This window comes from Schistocerca piceifrons, chromosome 2, assembly GCF_021461385.2.
Source record: "Schistocerca piceifrons isolate TAMUIC-IGC-003096 chromosome 2, iqSchPice1.1, whole genome shotgun sequence".
In the NCBI taxonomy this organism is placed as follows: Eukaryota; Metazoa; Arthropoda; class Insecta; order Orthoptera; family Acrididae; genus Schistocerca; species Schistocerca piceifrons.
The window spans coordinates 122,525,439-122,546,779 of record NC_060139.1 but is presented as its reverse complement, the minus strand read 5'-3'; the positions used below and the strand labels follow the sequence as shown (position 1 = coordinate 122,546,779).

Sequence of the window (21,341 nt, the reverse complement as noted above, 5' to 3'; positions counted from 1 at the left end):
GAACAGACAAATTGACGAACGTTTTAATCACCACCTACAAAACAGTGAAATGCGTTATCGTAAATTTATACAGGAACAGAATAAAGTAAAGAAACAAGTCATGGAAACAATTACTGCGCAGAGACAAGAAGATAAGCGAAAGTTGTTTACGAAAGCAAAAGCATAGGTAGAAAACAACATTGCTACAGTATCAGACGAAATCAAACAGTTGAACACCGAACTGCATGATGAAATCTCCGATCTTAAAACAAAAACAGACACACACACATTAGACTTTCAGACAATGACCAACAGACTTGAAAAGTTGGAACTAATACAGGATCCCGATGCCATCAAAGCAGACGTTAAGAAATTGAAAAAAACCACACGTAAAATACAAAAACAAATTAATGCTTGTGACACTAAAAATGACGATCACGTAAAAGCACTGACTGAAAAATTTGATGAATTGGCCAGTCGTATTGACGTTATCGAAAATAACAATGACATCAAATCAGACGATACTTCACCAGTTTCGTTTAATCAAACACCCAAATTCCAAAATTTACAGCAGACAATCAGTGAGATAGGTTCGTCCAACAATACATTGCGTAGAAAATTGTCATCTTTACAGCAAGAAGTGACATAAATGAAAAAATTTTCAGCCTCTAACACGTCACTGCATATGCCACATTCTGAACATTTGTCACACTTACACAGCCAGTATAGCTTAGGTATTTACAGAGAGTATGTGACTTAGATTCCGAACAGTCACAGACAAACAGATTATCATACAATCCTGAACCTGCTCAGACATTCAGAGACGATAGTTTTGATTACAAGCACTTTCTATCCGTTAGGAAATTTAAGGTATTTAAAAATGACAGAACACAGATCCACCCTTTGGATTGGATACAACAATTCAGCTTTGCTCTTCCACCAACCTGGCCCGTAAAACACAAACTTGAATTTATTTGCGGTTTTTTGGAAGGCGAACCGGCAACTCGTATGAGACCGATCGCGAGACAATGCTACTCGGTAGAAGAATTTCAGAATGCTTTTCTGTCAGCGTATTGGTCGAAGACGACACAGCGTGGAATCAAGGATCAATTAATTAGCTTACCGAATTATGAGAACTCAAATTTTCCCACTGTCACGCAATTTTTTGAACACATGGTACAACAAAACCAATACTTAAGTGAGCCATACAGTGAATCAGCAATTATACAATTATGTATTTCTAAATTGCCACGATCGTTAGGAGTACCACTTTTAACAGGACAGCAGAAAGAAAATATTTCGGCATTTAGAGATCTGTTGCAGCTTTTGGAAGTTCAGCAATCAGACTATTCCTTCATAAACAAAAATTTTTCACGTCATAACCAAGGGCAACCAACATATAGTAATTACGATCAGCCACGCTATTTCAATCGCAAAGGTAATAGACGCTCCAGGAACGACAACCACCAGAACTTTAATAACAGACAAAATTTTAATTATCTGTATCGTCAAAATTATCAGCAACAGGAAACACATTTTGGTAACAATAGAGGTTTTTCCCCACAACAGCAACAAAACCAACCGGTTAGCATACCTGACCAACAATGTAATGTGCAAGGTCAACCAAGCTTTAATGTTTCGCCGCCTACACGTACAGCGTCGGCTCCACCAAATAGTAACGCACCGCAACAAGGAAATCAGTACGTACAGAAAACACATCATTTCAACTCCTATCGCAACGCGCCGTATAGAAATGACCATCATGACAAACGTAAAAGTAATGAGCACAATTTTCAGCGTGCATTTAATAACAGTAGGTCTTACCAGCAGCAGAATCATCCGCAACAACAGATTATCATGAATGACCCAGACAGTAGGTATCATCCCGAACCTAATGCGTCAGGACGAAATAGCAGAACAGTACAAATAGTTGAAATGCCACAGCATCCTCCCGCAAATAACGGCAAGTCAGAAAGAATTTGACTAGATAGAGCACAGGTTGCATCTTCCAACAACGTAAGCACTACTTTTGACACGCAGAATGTTGTTCACGAAAATGTTATTACTTTTGACGACATCCGAGGCACTCTTTTGCATGAAAAACCTGTTATTCAAAAAACAATTTCCCACCCTATCATTGAAGTAAAGATTGGATCATCCACATTTTCAGCAGTAATCGATTCTGGATCATCTATGTCAGTTATAAATGAAGAAACCTTCAACGAATGTAAGAAAGAGAATATTTATCCTACGTTACCATTAGGCAAAACTAAAGTAAAAGGAGCAGTATCTAGTAAAGGAGTAGATGTAAAATTACAGACACACTTATCATTTTGTATTGCAGGTCGTACGTTCCACTCAAATTTTTGGATTGCTCCCTTATTGACAACAGACATTATTTTAGGTACGAATTTTCTAGTACAACATGACGCAATTATTGATTTTCAAAATTCCTATTTACTGTTAAAGGATGAAAATGTACAACTGGCATTAGAATTTCAGCACGCTTTATCTGCAGATGAACAGGCGATTAACCGAACACAGGTATTTTCTACATCGCGTAACACGGACTCTCATTCCACATTATTCACAGATACGTACGTACACAACTATAATACATCAGACGAAGCCGACTATGACGTTATGCAAATGATTTCTGATAAAGTTAAACAGAGCAGTGCAAATACAGACAATGAACGTACGCAACTACGCAAGATTGTTTTACAGCAAGCTCCAGTTTTTGACAACATCCCTGGTACTATGTCTGGTTTTATGTATGAATTTCAAGTTAAGCAGCATGACACATTTAAAGCCAAACATTATCCTGTTCCGTATATCTACAGAGAACAAGTTAAGAAAGAATTACAAGCTATGCTAGACCAAGGAATTATTGAACCTGCAGTTAGTCCGTACATAAACCCACTCCACATTGTTAAGAAAAAGGATGGCTCACTTCGCCTCGTACTTGATTCGCGTCATGTCAACGACATTATTATTAATGAAACAGATCGCCCACAGACACTAGAAGAACTTCTACAGAAATTTCATGGTACTGCTGTTTATTCCACATTAGATTTGAAATCGGGATTTCGGCAAATTCAGCTCCACCCGAACTGCAGAAAGTACACAGAATTTCTCTGTTTTGGTGATTGTTATCAATTTTGCAAATTACCGTTCGGTTTAACAATTTCTTCAGCAGCATTTATTCGCGGTTTAAATACTATACTTCCGACAGAACATAAAGACAGAATCACAACGTATGTAGACGACATCCTTATCGCAGTAGCTAACTGGTCTGAACACAATCTGATTCTTGAACAACTGTTGCAAACTGTTCGTGCACAAGGACTTACAGTTAATCTTAGCAAATCATACTTTGGCAAAACTTCCATAAAATTTGTTGGACATGTAATTTCAGCAGAAGGCATTGCGCCTGACCCGGAAAAACTTCAAGCTTTACGTGACATTACCGTTCCTACGACGAGGAAACAACTACGCAGCTTTTTGGGTTTAGTTAACTTTTTCCGTAAATTTATTCATTACTCTGCTTTAGACACCCCTAGATTATGCCAGTTGACGGGTAATAACGCTATTTGGTCGTGGGATAGCCAAACACAGTCTGAATTTGTCAATCTAAAACAAGCTTTGTTGAGCGCACCACTTTTATTACACCCTGATCCTACCAGAAATTTTTCCATTGCCACCGACAGTTCTAACATAGCTTTAGGCGTACACATTTTTCAGGAAATTGAAAAAGACGGTAATACAGTAATTAAAAACATCGCCTTTGCAAGTCGCATTCTGTCACCTGCTGAACGCAATTATTCTGCCACAGAACTTGAAACATTACGTGTTGTATGGGCACTTACGAGATTTATGCATTTTCTTTATGGAAGACATACGACCGTTTACACATATCATAGAGCTATACAGTTTTCACTTTCCGCAAAATTTACACACGACAGGTTAAGCAGATGGAAACTTTATTTACAGGAATTCAATTTTACAATTGTTCACATTCCCGGTACACAAAATGTTATAGCAGACGCACTATCCCGTTCTCTCAGCAACAATCAGCAAGACATTGCAACCAACTTCTGCCAAGCAAATTCTAGTGTCATGTATATTCAACAAGTCGCATTTGAGAATTTCATTTCATCGTCATTACGAGATATAGCACAAGAGCAGAGCAAAGACAACGTGTGGAAAGAAATTAAACGCCTTTGGCAAGATAAGAATAATGTTACCATTAGAAACCATTATACTGTACGCAATAATATTCTGTTTCGCCGCTCTCACCCTGACAGCAACAACTGGTTACTATGCATTCCTGACGAGCTTGTTAACAAATTAATTTGGTATACTCATTTAAGTTACGCACATTATGGAGCCAGAAAATGTTTTCTTATACTGAGACAGAACCGTTATTTTGCGAACATGGAGAAACGTATCCGACGAGTTTTAGCGTCATGTAAAATCTGCCAGAAAGCTAAATCAGACACGACTTCACATATTCCTCCGTTACATCCCATTGTGCCCGTTAAATTGAGACACATGGCCGCTGTAAACATTTTTGGTCCGATTGCCAGACCTAATACAGGTTTTGTTACATCTTTGTCGCTGTTGAACTTACTTCGAAATTTGTTACCTCCACTCCGTTACGCAAAGCTACTGCTAAATCTGTTTCGAATGCATTTGTAAAACATTTTCTATTTCATGTAGGGCATGTATTGAAAGTAATTTCCGACAATGGACCACAATTTCGATCTGCGATATGGACCCGTATCTTACGAGCTAGAAACATTTCTCCGATCTATATATTCAAGTATCACGCTTCTTCGAACCCTTGTGAACGACTGATGAAAGAAATTGGTAAACTATGTAGAATATACTGCCATAAAAAACATATTGATTGGGACGCACACATACTCTCATTCCAGGATGTAATTAACTCCATACCAAATGAATCTACTATGCTATCTCCTACTGTTATATTAAAAAATGTTGAACCACCTAACAGAATTAAAGAATTAGTATCTTTTCCTACATCTCGTCGACTACGCCACCATGAAATAATTGACATTGCACTCAACAACATCAAAAGTGCCGCAGATGGCCGGAGAAGACAGCAAAAACAGGTTTTGTACACGCCGTGACTTTCACGTAGGACAGAAGATATTAGTACGCGCACACTATTTATCCAACAGAGGAAAAAGTAGATGCAGTAAATTTGAGCTTCTATACGCAAATCCATATAGAATTCGCAGTATTCCTCACCCCAATGTAGTACATGTCGAAACTTTGAGAACCAGCAAATGCAATCACCATGTCTCCAATATTAAACCTTTTATTGAATGAGCATACTTTATGATTTGTTACGCTACAATGTCATTTCCTGATATTTATATGACTACTTATGCAATTATATTTATGTGACTACTTACTGATAATGATCGTATTTTTTTTTATTTTTTTTTTCGTGGCAAGTGCCCGGCAAGGTAAGGTTAGCAGGTCGCTTTTCTTGTCGTTAGACATCATACCGTGCACATTTTCCATTTTCTTTGTGTATGTGTGATTGTTTTCCTATCGAAAGTAGAAATTTTCTTTGTATGCACTATGAAATCTTTAAGATGTAACAAACACCAGTTGGTTTTAACATTTTTGCTTTATGATAGTGGTTTACTATGAAATGGGAATTTCACCTTCGGAATGAGCGAAAGAAAATGCAATAACTTGTCATGAAGAGTAAATGGATCAGAATTAACAAGCATTAACAAGAATATACTATACACATCGTATGATAGCAGTCTTAAGTAATTATTTTTCTTTCAGAGTATGAGGCGATTGAGCAAGCTGTCAGATAGATCTACACATGTTAGTTTTAGTGATGAAATATGCTAGAAGTCAGAAACTCTATACTAGATGAAGTAATGAATGATAATGAATAGTTGTATGAAGTAAATGGTAATATGAATATGGATAATGAAGCGTCTGTTTTTTGCAGATGATAATAAATGATGATGAATATTTATATGAAGAATATGGTAATATGAATAATGAAGTTTTTCTTTGCAGATGATGATAATGATGAAGTTTATATATTTTCTATTAATTAAGAGATACTGTGTAGTTATTTAAGTATTTGTTGCAGTTCTTTTTGACAGTATGTCTTATGTCGCACAGTATAATGACTGACTTTTTTGGGAAAGACAGCTAGAGTACACACATATTAAGTACACGTTTCATTACCTGTTAATTCGAAGCTTACTGCTTTTCAGCATAATATACATTTTTTCTTTCAGCTCAATAATCCACTTTGTATATTTTCCAGGAGAAGCTTTTCATGATACTAATATGCTATAAGCACTTAATTATTAAATCTGTTCTAGTACTTGCGCTTGTTTTACCCAGTTGTGTCTATCATTTATGAATGTGATCACATATACTGTCTTTGTTTCATAACCTTGCTACAGCTGACTCATGATGAATGACGTTATTAGTCCTTATTTCCAGCAATAAGTCAAAAGCAAATATTAATTGCTAGGGCTAGCAATTAATTATCGATCCCAACGCAATGCATTGCTAGCAAAAAAAAATTATTACCAGCCCCAACTATTACCGGTATACAACTAAATAATGCTACCAGTTTAAGATATATTTCTAGTCCTAAATATAATGCAAATTTCTCTGATGTATTGAATCCATTATATCTATGTTTATTGGACTACAGACCTTGAGTAATAGTTACAATATCTTACATTTTAAATATATCTTTTGTCACTTACATGGTATCTTATATAAACACTAGCAGCTTGATGCTACATGCAATAACTCTTGTTTTGAATGATGACTTCTGAATAATGTGTAAAAATGCTTTGTAACTGGCCAATGAGTGCCAATAATTACTGTAATGAGAAGGCTTATGATGCCAATAATTGCTGTAATTAGATGACTTATGAATAATGTTCTGTAATAGTTACTGTAATGAGATGAGTTATGAATGATGTTTTGTAATACTCTATAAATGCTATACCAATAATTACTGTAATTAGATGACTTATGCATAAATACTATGCCAATAATTATCTCATTTTGAATGATGACTTCTGAATAATGCATAAAAATGCTTTGTAACTGGCCAATGAGTGCCAATAATTACTGTAATGAGATGACTTATGATGCCAATGATTACTGGAATAAGATGACTTCTGCATAAATGCCATGCCCATAATTACTGTATTGAAATGACTCATGAATAATGTTCTGTAATGCTCCATACATAGTATATAAATGCTTAGTAACTAGCCAATGAGTGCCAATAATTACTCAAATTGGTTGATACACTAGTGCAATTCTGAATGATGACTAGCATAAGACTTAATGTGTCCTTCACCTTCTGACCTAATTACCAGCAATTACTGTAATATCCGTTTGTCCTCATGATCATGGAGCACTATATTTGGTTTTTGCACTAATTCTACGGTGATGTAAGAGAATGGATTCTACAAGAATGTGGTGTTGACATATGAAGCTGTCCACCACCTTGAACGATGGAGATGTTATTATGGTCCTACTGTTTGGTGTACCTAATGTACTACCAAAGTGACAACACACAATATTAGTGCAATATTTCAGTGTCTTGGCTACGCTGATAAATACTTCAGGGAAGAGAACTTCAGATTGTCTCACTTGGTGTTGTGCTTCTGTAGAAAGATATGGACTTGCAGGGCAGCTACATGCAACCTACTGTGCTACAATCATGATGCTATCCTTCCCACTCCTTTCCTAGTTCTCGTAAAAATGATAGACTTTTACAGTGCGTGTTCACTTCATTTCATTTGTTAATATGATCAGTTGTCCTAAATATGCTAAAGATTTTTATAGTGCGTGTGCACTTTATTTCCTTTATTAATGTATCCAGTTCTTGTAAAATGCTAAAGACTTTTACAGTGTGTGTGGACTTTATTTCATTTGTTAATGTATTCAGTTCTTGTAAAAAAGTGCTGAAGACTTATACAGTGCTTGTGCACTTCATTTCATTTGTTAATGTGATCAGTTCATGTAAAAATGCTAAAGACTTACACAGTGCATGTGCACTTTATGTCATTTGTTAATATATTTTGTACTCATTGCACAATCATTTTGTCATTTCTTAATATGTTCTGTACTCAGTGCGTGTGCACTCTATTTCATTTCTTAATATATTCTGTACTCCGTGTGTGTGCCCTCTATTTCATCTCTTAATATATTCTGTACTCAGTGCGTGTGCACTCTATTTCATTTCTTAATATGTTCTGCACTTATCAATAATGTATATACTCTGTGACTGTAGACTTAGTAAACTAAATAGATTATAGAAAAATTTGTTGCTTATGGCAAGTCCAATTGACTCACAATCACTGCCAAATTTTTGCCCCCCAGTGGAGGGTTATGTAAGAGGTCCATGATTGAGGAAATTCTCACTATCGCTCTCGAGCAGATGTAATTTCGATGGATTGCTCACGCACTGCCTGCGATATGTAAGCTATAAGAGAATCTCAGACCAAAGAGCAGTGTTAACTGCAGTAGGAACTGTGTGTTAGTTGTAGTCGTAGTAGCTTTCAGTCGTGTGTGTGGAGTTGGCTGGACTGGTCGAGGGAGCGATGGCGGTGCCTGAGCATTGTAGTATAAGGTAAAAGCAGCCTCGCGCATATGTAGTATTGTTAAATCAAGTCCCATGTAAACGTTTAAAAAAATCTCTTAATAATAATCTTTCTCATAAAAAGGTAACTTTTGACAATCATTCATTTCAATTTAAAGAATTCACTAATTTCTCCAATCCTTGGTCATCTCGATTATTGAAAAGAAAAATCAGTTGTTTCTTTTTTAGATGACAAATCTATAGGCCAGCATTGCACTCGACTGTGCCAGAATAATTTCTTATAGGAGCAGATATATATGCGTTATCCGGCGACCTTATTGAGGAAAGAATTTTCAATTTATTCAGAATGATCTTTCAGGGCCATGACGCAGCGCTGCTGACGTCCAAAATTCACCAGTTTAAATTCACAGTCATTATTGAAAGGTTATAAGTGAGTGACAATTTTTTATTGAGAGATTAGTCACATTTTATTATTGGTAGGTTACGAGATTTTACTGTTGGTAGGTTTTGGAGTGTATCTGTTGGAAGGTTACGCTGAATGTGAATTATATAAGTAATTACATTTTACTGTTGGGAGGTTTCGGAATTTTTCTGTTGGGAGGTTACACTGAATGTGAATATTATTCATATTATTTTATTGTGGGGAGGTTACAACATGCCTATGTGGAACGTAACAACAAGCTCCAGAGGTTGGGCAGCGAAAACAGTCACAATGAGGAATAACAGGAGGAGGAAGACGAGATGTGACAGTAAATAAGCATAAGGAGCTGGTGATCTAGCAGAGAAATCATGCAATGCAGAATGAGGATGGGCACGTAAAGTTAATACATAGGACTAGTAATAAACAGGATTAGTAATACTCTTTCTCTACTAATAACAATTTGTGTGTGTGTGTGTGTGTGTGTGTGTGTGTGATTCTATATGTGTGTGACTGGCTGTCAACAGCTGAAAGAAACCATACTGAGGTATTCACCGTCAGTCACAAGCGACAAAGGTACTAACAAGTCTCTCCCCTATCCTATCATCTTTTTATACACTTCTTAGTATATACTGGGTGATCAAAAAGTCAGTATAAATTTGAAAACTGAACAAATCACGGAATAATGTAGATAGAGACGTACAAATTGACACACATGTTTGGAATGACATAGGGTTTTATTAGAACCAAAAAAATACAAACGTTCAAAAAATGTCCAACAGATGGCGCTTCATCTGATCAGAATAGCAATAATTAGCGTAACAAAGTGAGACAAAGCAAAGATGATGTTCTTTACAGGAAATGCTCAATATGTCCACCATCATTCCTCAACAATAGCTGCAGTCGAGGAATAATGTCGTGAACGTAAAGCATGTCCAGAGTTATGGTGAGGCATTGGCGTCAGATGTTGTCTTTCATCATCCCTAGAGATGTCGGTCGATCACCATTCACTTGTGAGTTCAGGTAACCCCAAAGCCAATAATCGCACGGACTGAGGTCTGGGGACCTGGGAGACCAAGCATGACGAAAGTAGCAGCTGAGCACACGATCATCACCAAACGACATGTGCAAGAATCTTTCACGCATCTAGCAATAGACTGCTACGGTCGCAGGTTCGAATCCTGCCTCGGGCATGGATGTGTGTGATGTCCTTAGGTTAGTTAGGTTTAAGTAGTTCTAAGTTCTAGGGGACTGATGACCACAGATGTTAAGTCCCTTAGTGCTCAGAGCCATTTTGAACCGTCTAGCAATATGGGGTGTTTTTTTTTTTTTTTGTTCTAATAAAATCCCATTTCATTCCAAGCATGTGTGTCAATTTTTACCACTCTATCTACATTATCACGTGGTTTATTAGGTTTTCAAATTTATACTGACTTTTTGACCACCCACTATATATATATATATATATATATATATATATATATATATATATATGTGTGTGTGTGTGTGTGTGTGTATGTGTGTGTGTGTGTGTGTGTGTGTGTGTGTGTAGGGTGTTACAAAAAGGTACGGCCAAACTTTCAGGAAACATTCCTCACACACAAAGAAAGAAAATATGTTACGTGGTCATGTGTCCGGAAACGCTTACTTTCCGCGTTAGAGCTCATTTTATTACTTCTCTTCAAATCACATTAATCATAGAATGGAAACACACAGCAACAGAATGTGCCAGCGTGACTTCAAACACTTTGTTACAGGAAATGTTGAAAATGTCCTCCGTTAGCGAGGATACATGCATCCACCCTCCGTCGCATGGAATCCCTGATGCGCTGATGTAGCCCTGGAGAATGGCGTATTGTATCACAGCCGTCCACAATACGAGCACGAAGAGTCTCTACATTTGGTACAGGGGTTGCGTAGACAAGAGCTTATAAATGAAAGTCAAGAGGGTTGAGGTCAGGAGAGCGTGGAGGCCATGGAATTGGTCCGCCTTTAGCAATCAATCGGTCACCGAATCTGTTGTTGAGAAGCGTATGAACACTTCAAGTGAAATGTGCACGAGCTCCATCGTGCATGAACCACATGTTGTGTCGTACCTGTAAAGGCACATGTTCTAGCAGCACAGGTAGAGTATCCCGTGTGAAATTATGATAACGTGCTCCATTGAGCGTAGGTGGAAGAACATGGGGCATAATCAAGACATCACCAACAATGCCCGCCCAAACATTCACAGAAAATCTGTGCTGATGACGTGATTGCACAATTGCGTGCGGATTCTCGTGAGCCCACACATGTTGATTGTGAAAATTTGCAATTTGATGACGTTGGAATGAAGCCTCACCTGTAAAGAGAACATTTGCACTGAAATGAGGATTGACACATTGTTGGATGAACCATTCGCAGAAGTGTACCCATGGAGGCCAATCAGCTGCTGATAGTGCCTGCACACGCTGTACGTGGTACGGAAACAACTGGTTCTCCCGTAGCACTCTCCATACAGTGACGTGTTCAACGTTACCTTGTACAGCAGCAACTTCTCTGACGCTGACATTAGGGTTATCGTCAACTGCACGAAGAATTGCCTCGTCCATAGCAGGTGTCCTCGTCGTTCTAGGTCTTCCCCAGACGCGAGTCATACGATGGAATGTTCCGTGCTCCCTAAGACGTGGATCAATTGCTTCGAACGTCTTCCTGTCGCGACACCTTCGTTCTGGAAATCTGTCTCGATACAAATGTACCGCGCCACGGCTATTGCCCCTTGCTAATACATACATCAAATGGGCATCTGCCAACTCCGCATTTGTAAACATTGCACTGACTGCAAAACCACGTTCGTGATGAATACTAATCTGTTGATGCTACGTACTGATGGTTGGTTGGTTGGTTGGGGGAAGGAGACCAGACAGCAAAGTCATCGGTCTCATCGGATTAGGGAAGGACGGGGAAGGAAGTCGGCCGTGCCCTTTGAAAGGAACCATCCCGGCATTTGCCTGGAGCGATTTAGGGAAATCACGGAAAACCTAAATCAGGATGGCCGGACGCGGGATTGAACCGTCGTCCTCCCGAATGCGAGTCCAGTGTCAAACCACTGCGCGGCCGGCCGGTGTGGCCGTGCGGTTAAAGGCGCTTCAGTCTGGAACCGCGTGACCGCTACGGTCGCAGGTTCGAATCCTGCCTCGGGCATGGATGTGTGTGATGTCCTTAGGTTAGTTAGGTTTAATTAGTTCTAAGTTCTAGGCGACTGATGACCTCAGAAGTTAAGTCGCATAGTGCTCAGAGCCATTTGAACCATTTTTTCTAACCACTGCGCCACCTCTCTCGGTCGTACTGATGTGCTTGATGCTAGTACTGTAGAGCAATGAGTCGCTGTCAACACAAGCACCGAAGTCAACATTACCTTCCTTCAATTGGGCCAACTGGCGGTTAATCGAGGAAGTACAGTACATACTGACGAAGCTAAAATGAGCTCTAACATGAAAATTAAGCGTTTCTGGACACATGTCCACGTAACATCTTTTCTTTATTTGTGTGTGAGGAATGTTTCCTGAAAGTTTGGCCGTACCTTTTTGTAACAGCCTGTATATATCAACTGTAAATTATTGCTATTTCGAAAAGCATTATTCTTTCTAAATGTTCTAGATATGTAAAAGAAACAAAAAAAAACTGCAAATAAATGAAAAACGAAAATTGTAAGATGTGCGACCTATTTTAAAAACATCAGGTAACAGGTCTATAATTTGGGAATAAATAAATAACCACTGTGTTATCTCGCTCGGTCTCAGAGAAAATGAACCAGTTCAACTGTCTGTACGTCGTCCACCGACGTTATCCGAGTACAGACGAAAGGAACATTTCAATACGTCGTACATTCCTCACTGTAGAAGTTTTTGTAAGTGTTAGCGAAGAGGCGAGACTCACCCTGGCTTCGGCAGCGGCGTACGGCTGGTAGGCCTCAAGCCTGCTGCGCCGCCACGCGTCTGCGATGCCGACGGCGGCGTGCCACTGCGCCTCGTTCGTGATCTCCGCCCTGGCCCTCGCCAGCAGGTTGTCCATCTGCGCCCGGAGCATCATGTCACGCTCCTCCATCAGCATCTCCTCGACGGCCTCCAGCGTCATGTTGTACTCCTCGCGCTTCTCCTGGAACTCGCGGATCTGCATCTCCCGCTGGACCTCCATCATCCTCTTGCGGTATTCGGCGGCCGCCTCGACCCTCTCGACCTGCTCCAGCCATCGCTGCTCCGTCGCCGCGCGCCTCCGCTCGCCCACGCGCCGCAGCTGCTCGTCCGGCGTGTCCGGGTGGGCCGCGAGCGAGGCCGCCCACTGGGCGCGCAGCGCCGCGCGCGCAGCCGCCTCCACGTCCGACTCCCCGGACATCAGCAGCCCGCGCAGATCCTCCGGCTCCCCCTCGAGCATCTCGAACGCCGGGCACGGCGCCGGAGCGCACGGCGCCGGGGGACACGGAGGCGGGCGGCACGGGGGCGGAGACGGGGACCGCGCCCGTGCGCACGGCGGAGGCGGAGACGGGGAGCGCGCGCACGGCGGAGGCGGAGACGGCGACCTCTGCACGCGTTTCGCGTTAACAGGCAGGCCAGTTGCATTCCGACAGTGAAAAATAGTTATTTAAGGCTTTGTTTGTGTGCAACTTGGGAAAAAATTATTATTATTAAATGTGTGTGAAATCTTACGGGACTGTCGTGTACATAGTTCGCATAGTCAGCGCGTACACAACTTTCCCAGTAGAGCGCGCCCCACTAAGCACAACAGCGCAGGTGCAGCGCTCGTCCGTCTCCGCACTACGAGATGGCGCTGCCACAGAGACGGACCAAATTCTGCTTCCGCCGATCCGCGTATTAATATGTAACACAGCCAATGGGATTGCTGCTAATGTAGAACCTTTTCTCCTCACGGATCACACTCTCGCAGTGATACATGATCGCTCAAGGTATTATAACGAGTGTACAGACCTCTGATTAGTCAGTCTGCATTTGTTTGTACCAGTCTATAGTCAAGTTTCAGTCTGCGCCTAATAAGATTACCGTATTCTTGTACATAGCGATGAAGATAAATGTATAGACAGTCTTGTCAAGATCAGAGATATATGTGAGAATAAGATTAACGTACCAATACCAAAGGAACTTCAGATTGTCAATTGTAAATAGCATCCAGAACCAAGTTAAGTAATTTTCATGCTTATTATTTTAATAAATGGGTATGAAAATTATTCAAGTTCTGTTTAAAGTTGGTCACCATCAATCTGCTACTCTAAGCGTGCAAGTAGCATTTCTATCATCTGACCTAACAGCAGAAGAAAAACACGCCACGATAAGACCACGAGACGTATCGCTGACACTCGCCTACTTCGTTAGAGCGACAAGTCAAATAATCTGATGGTGTGTGTACTGAAGGTCTTACAGTACACACACCACAGGGACTTAACTGCTAAGGTCAACAGCCCCTAAGCTTATACACTACTTAACGTAAATTATCCTAAGGACAAACACACATGCCCATGCCCGAGGGAGGACTCGAACCTCCGTCGGGACCAGCCGCACGGTCCGTGACTGCAGCACCCTAGACCGCTCGGCTAACTCCACGCAGCCGGAACTTGGACTTGTACGGGGTCCGTAGGCCCTTACTATAAGTTTGCACTCGGCACAGGTCGATAGGGCAAACAATCGATAGTGTCGTGTTGCGAGAGCGAGTGTAGAGTTGAGTCAGTTCCCAGGTTGCGGGCCGAGCGGTGTGGAGGCCTGTTGCTGCAATGCAAGGCTTTACCGACAAAGGGAGTGGCCATCGCCGCGGTTTAACCCCTTTGTGTTAGAATAATACGGGAAAGTGAAGAAGTACAATTACGAGAGTAATCAGTGATATTTCTGTGCCGATATTTGTGGTTCCGCGTCTACCGCGCCGGCATCATTTGGATTGCAATGTTGGATTGCAGAGATTGAATTTGCGTGTGACGATAATGAGTAGCGAGGAAGCCTGTGCTGAGATTAGCCGTTATTAAATATGTATGACGAAGGCAGTGGCTGTCTCCTTCTCTTTGTGTTTTTGAGACGAATATAGGTCCTTGATTAGTGAAGCTGTGTTGGCATTTCTTCTTGTCACCAGACATTTCATTATTACAGCATTTGAGAAGGACAAAATGGAATGTAACAACTCCGTAGCAGTCAAATCCGATTGCCAGCCCCATTAGATACATGGTCACATTAATTAATATCTGTTTGGGCTGCTATCAGATCCCAATCGAGCGGGATACATAAATCGGACTTGTTACACCCTTGACTTACTGTGAAAGGACAAGTGCAATTTTCGGACGAATCGTAAAGAACAATAGGTAATTTTATCTTGCTTAACGCGAGAAAATATTTTTCAATGTTGGATCGCGACAGAGCATAAACTTTAAAATCGCGACAAGAATCAGTGCATTTTTGAACAATACGAAGTAATAGCATCTTACGATTGTGACTAAACTGTTTTTTCTTGCCATATTAGATAAGAATAATAGTGTCGATAAACTGTGTTATAATGTGCAAATGCGTAAATCCGCGTGAAAAACTGTGAAAAGTGAACACTAAAGAAAGACACGTGTGAACATTACTATAGCAAAACGAACTAAGAATTCGTCACAAAAGATATAAAGAAGTGTTTAGTGGTAATATTGTGACCGAAATTGCTTTTTGAATAGTGAAAATCGGACAGCTTCAAGTGGACCCATACACTGTTATGCGGACGACAATTTATTGTGGCGACGCAATTATTGAGTGACGTCACGCAGACCCGTGTAGCAGCTGCGCCAAAGAGCTTCGATCCGCGAGGTGATTTCACACGTCATCCCGACTACCTGTGCAAGGAGTGGGTCAAGCATAGACGCACTACACCGACGGTCTTCAGCGCGACTTCGAGACACCGAGCGCCAACCCAGCATCTAGCAGCCAAACTACAAACTATGCCCACCTTCAGTGTCACGTAGCGGCCGACGGAGAACTACGACGACAAGCCACAGATCTTCACGCGGCTCCGGCGGCAGTACAGCGCCACGCCCACTTCAAACGTCAAAACATCGCGACTCGTGGTAACGTCAGTTGGTGAGTGAAGACGACTGGTTGACATAACATTAAATTGCAGTGTGCAGTCTTCGCGGTAAATAAACGTTTGTAAACTGAGTTTCGCGTTAGGAAAAGTGCCCAATTACAGTAATTTCCGAAAAGTTTGTGAAACATACTCTGAAATATAGCATACTTATTGATGCATGTTGCGCAGTCTAAATGGTGATTATACAGATATGCTCATTGTTTTTGGGGATTTTACATTAATAGATTTTATGAGTGGTGTGATTTATCTTATTTAAAACATTTTACATAAACTATGTATGTGAATATTGATATTTGAAATTATTAGGTTTTGAGAGTCGTTATGTTCAGTATTCACACGTTTTGTGTCAATTTTGGGATTAACTGAAGATACTGCAGGTACTGTTCGATTAGTTTCATGGTAATTAGGAGTGTTTTGGGTTACTACAGGTTATTTTATATTACTTGCCTGTGCATTAAAAATAAACCAAACTTGTCTACTGAAGATAAGCAGGTTTGTGAGGCAGTAGTTGAAAGGAAAGGGATAGGACAGGAAGACAGAGATGATTCGGGAATCAGTGATTATGGAGTGTCATTAGATAGCCCAATAGCACATTCAACTAGTAATCCCGAGACACCGGGACAAACGACGAGAAATAAGGCAGTTTCAGAGCATGCAGATAAGTGGTTGATGTTGGTAGACTTGATAAAGGAGACCAAGGCATCATTAGAGAAGGGTTTACAAGAATTTAGAGAAGAGGAAGAAATATTCTACAAATCATTAAAGGAAAATTTACAAGAAACTATAGCACAAGAGATCAAAACATCGCGAATGAAGATGGAATGTATTCTGAAGAAGGAAATGCAGGAGTTACCAGAACGACTGAAGATGAACATCGCTGAGGGAGAGAGGAAACTACAGAAGAGCGGAGACCAAGTCAAGGGAGACGTGGAGAAGATAGAAGGAAAGTTAACAAAAAAGGTAGAAGACGATGTTGAAGAAACTAAAGCCGAAGTGGAAACAAATTGCGATCGTGGAATCGCCGAGGTGACACAGATGCAGAAACAATGCAATGATGCGGTTAAGGGGATAGGAGATAGGCAAAACCAATTGGCTGTCAATCTGAGAAATGCTATAGCCGTGCAACGAGAAGAGGATAACCAGAGGGTTGCAATGGAAGGTGAGGCCTTCACTTGGGGAGTCAGGAAGAAGGAAGGGACTACTAGTTATGATCAGTTTGAAGAGGAATTCTTGAAGAAATACTGGTCCAAAAGTCATCAATGTGCAGCAATTGATGACCTACTCCACCACAAGTCACTTAGTACATGGAGAGGAACGTTGAGAGAGTTTGCCGAACATTTGTGGGAATTGAACGAGACCTTGGAACAACCCCTGAGTGATGACGTAATGATATCAGCGATAAAAAGAAGAATGAGCCGGAGAATGCAAGAAACTGTATCCGGGAGCCTAATTAAAGATAGGGAGGCCTTGATGGAAATACTGGAACAATTGGAATCTGTTCGATCACAGGAACACAATCAAGCTAATGATCAAAACCGAGGGGAAAGTAATGACCCAAGGAATCATTTTGGTAATTCGTCTAATTATAGAGGAAGAGGTGGTGGCCATAGGTACAGGAACCATGGTGGTGAACGGCAATGGAGAAATGATTGGAGAAGGAGTGAAGAACCAAGAGATCATGAGAGAGGATGGGATAGGCGATGAATGACACAGTGCATATAGAAGAGGTGGAGAGACCGGAAAACTGAATGACACTCCAGATGAGGTCCAGTCAGGAGTGAGAGCTACAAGGACCAGAGTAAACCTACTAAGACACGACAATGGTGGAGATCTGAGAGAAGATCTACTGGAGGAAAGAAGTAGGATTCCCAAAGAACCCATGCTACCCATGATAGGGATCAAGCTATATGGACTGAATATCGAGGCATTAGTCGATACAGGAAGTGAAGCATGTGCAGTATCCAAAAGGTTATATGAACAGATACTAAAAGCAAATATTAGCTTGCCTAGTTTCCCGGTGAGTGGAGTAAGAATTGTGAATGCGTTAGGTGCAAGGAGTAAACCTATTAAAGAACAAGTGTTGATTACCTTCGAGATAGAGGGAGAAGAATACGAAGCAACATTTTTGGTGGTGGCTGGATTGAACACATCAATTATTTTAGGGATAGATTGGTTGAATGAAGTTGATGCAGTAGTGAGTTTTGATGAAGGTACTATCAAGGTCAAAGGAAGAAAGGGAGAAGAGAAGAGATTAAAGTTTGCTGAGGGGTGTGCAATCGAAGAATAGGAGGAATTCAGAAGGATAAATTTGTGTCATGAAGAGGAACCCACCATGGGATACGGGGAAGAGGAACTAGAAGAAGAAGTGTTGATATACCTTGAGGGATTAGCACAAGAGAATGGACGTAAAGAGGATAAGATCAGAAAAAAGTTGGAGGATATGACACACCTAGATGGGGAGATTAAGAGGAAATTAGCCACAGTGTTATACAGGCATCATAAGGTATTTTCTCAACGACCAGGTGTCATGAAAGGGGTGGAGTGTAAGCTAAAGATAAAGAACCATAAACCGTTCAATATAAAACAGTATTCCATTCCCCAGGCGAAACGAAGAGCAGTAGATGAAGAGATACAGAGGATGATGGACCTTGGTGTTATAGAAAAGGCCAACAGTCAATATAACAACCCCCTATTTGTTGTTGATAAGAAGGATGGAAAGGTGAGGATAGTTCTGGATGCACGAACAGTGAACAAAATCATCGAGCCGGAGCGGGACAAACCTGAGACTATAGAAGAACTGATTCAAAAATTCCGAGGAGCAAAGGTGCTTAGTAGTATCGACTTAACTGCTGGTTACTGGCAAATACCATTGGCCACAGAGTCCCGCCAGTATAGAGCATTTACTTATGGAAGGTGCTATCAATTTAGAGTGTTGCCATTTGGGCTTAATGTGTCAGTGTCTGAATTCATAAGAGCGATGGATAAGATACTAGGCGAGGAGTTACTTAAAAAGGTCACCGTCTATGTGGATGACCTCTTGATAGCAAGCGAATCATGGGAAGAACATTTGAATAGATTGGATGCAATCTTGGCAGCTTTTGAAACCGCAGGGGTAACTGTAAACCTGGACAAGTCGGAATTTGGCAAATCAAAGATAAAATTCCTGGGCCATATAATATCCGAGGAGGGTATCTATCCTGATCCTAGTAAAATGGAGGCTATTAAAAATTTTCCGTCCCCCCATAGTAAGAAACAGTTGCGAGCATTTTTTGGGGTTTGTGAGTTTTATAGAAAATTTGTCAAAGGATCTGTACTTAATGCCCTGAGTATGAGGGAATTGACCAAGGCGAAGATGCTGTGGCATTGGAGTGCAGAGTGCCAAACCGAGTTTGAGAATATCAAGGAAGCACTATATAGTGCAGACATATTGTACCACCTGGATTTTTCCAAGGATTTTTATTTAGGAGCAGACAGCTCTGACTATGGACTAGGAATACATTTGTACCAAATGGAGAGGAGCGGAAATGGTGAGTGTGTAAGAACAATAGCGTTCGGTAGCAGAAGTTTAAATGCTTGGGAAAGGAAATATTCGATTACTGAAAGGGAGGCATTGGCAATTGTGTGGGGGTTTAAGCGTATCCGGTATTATTTGGCCGGGAGGGATGTGAAAGTAGTGACTGACCATAAGGCCCTTACATTTCTGACCACAAGCAAGTTGAGGCATAGCAGACTAACGTGATGGGCCCTGGCATTACAGGACTATGACTTTGAGATAATTTATGAACCAGGAGCAACACATGTAATACCTGATGCTTTGTCAAGATTACCAGCTGACTCGAGAGGAATGTTGGTGGACAGGCCAGAAGGAGAAGGAGTTAGAATTAACCTGATGAGGGGAGTACAGTATGAAGAATGCATAAGGAAGTTCCTAAACAATGTGCATAGGGAACAGAACGAGGACGAGAAATTAAAGACAATTAAAAACAAATACAGGTGTGCAGGAGAGGAAAGAATTCGCACATTTTATTATATTCATAATGGGATACTTTATAAAAGAAACAAGGAGAGTGAGGAGAACTGGAAACTCGGTGTGCCTGAGCATGTGGTAGAAAAATTAATTTGGTATACGCACTATAGTAATGCGCATTATGGACCGAAGAAGTGTCTGGAAAAGTTGAAGTTAGATTGTGCGTTCAACAACATGGGAAGGTGTATACGTAAGATACTGAGTGCATGTGACACCAGTCAAAAATCTAAAACGACTACAGTACAGCACAAAGGATATATGCATCCAATTGTACCAACAGCAATTAAGGACATAGTTGCAGTGGATCTCTTTGGGCTACTTCCTGCCTCACGAGGGAATTACACACAAATCTTAGTAGTGGAAGAACTGGTTTCCAAATACATAAAATTTTACCCATTGAAGAAAGCCACTAGTAGAGCCATCATTAACCATTTGAAAAAGACTATTTTCAAAAGGTGTGTATTCCTAAGCGAATTTTGAGTGATAATGGGTCACAATTTAGGTCAAAGGAGTGGAAAGAGATGCTAAATGAGCACAGAATAGAGCAAATTGCCATTTCTAGGTATAGGCCAGCTTCTAACCCAGCAGAACGAACAATGAAGGAATTGAGCCGTTTATGCCGAACATACTGTCATAGGAAGCATGGTTCATGGAAAGAATATCTGGAAGAATTTGAGAGGGTCAGGAATCACCTCCCACATGATTCTACAGGGTTTGCACCATGTGATGTATTGCTCAATCAAGAACCCGACAGTATTTTTCGTGAGTTGCTAGTCTACCCGCCAGGAAGTTCATTGACCTGGGAAAGGAAATTGGAGCTAGTGGAATTAAGTATGAAGGAGAAGGCTCGGGAAAGACAGGAAAGACACGACAAGCTAGTGAAACCGATAACTTACCGAGTGGGAGACTTGGTACTAGTAAAGGTTCATGCAAAATAAAAAAAAATAAACTCTGAAATACATAAATTCAACCACGTTTATAAGGGACCATACAGGATTATAAAAATTGGTCATCCTAACACTGTGGAGTTGGAATATGCACGAACAAAGAGAGTGCATGGTAAGGAACATGTGGAAAACATAGAAAGGTACTACTCACACGAGAACAGGGATAACCCAGATGAGAAAGGGGAACTCAATTAGGGCGAATGTCTGAAATGAGAGTGTTCAAGCTCCTTGATG

At 40.8% G+C, this 21,341-nt stretch overlaps 1 protein-coding gene across 1 annotated transcript in view; it reads right to left on the bottom strand.

Annotated features, from left to right (window-relative positions):
* The window catches only part of LOC124778006, a 60,193-nt gene extending 46,962 nt beyond the window's left edge, over window positions 1–13,231 (bottom strand). The window contains exon 1 of the mRNA XM_047253580.1: window positions 12,957–13,231. Within this exon, the coding sequence (XP_047109536.1) occupies window positions 12,957–13,217 (261 nt within the window). The 5' untranslated portion in view covers window positions 13,218–13,231. The remainder of the gene's footprint in view (window positions 1–12,956) is intronic.
* Window positions 13,232–21,341: the final 8,110 nt, after the last annotated feature.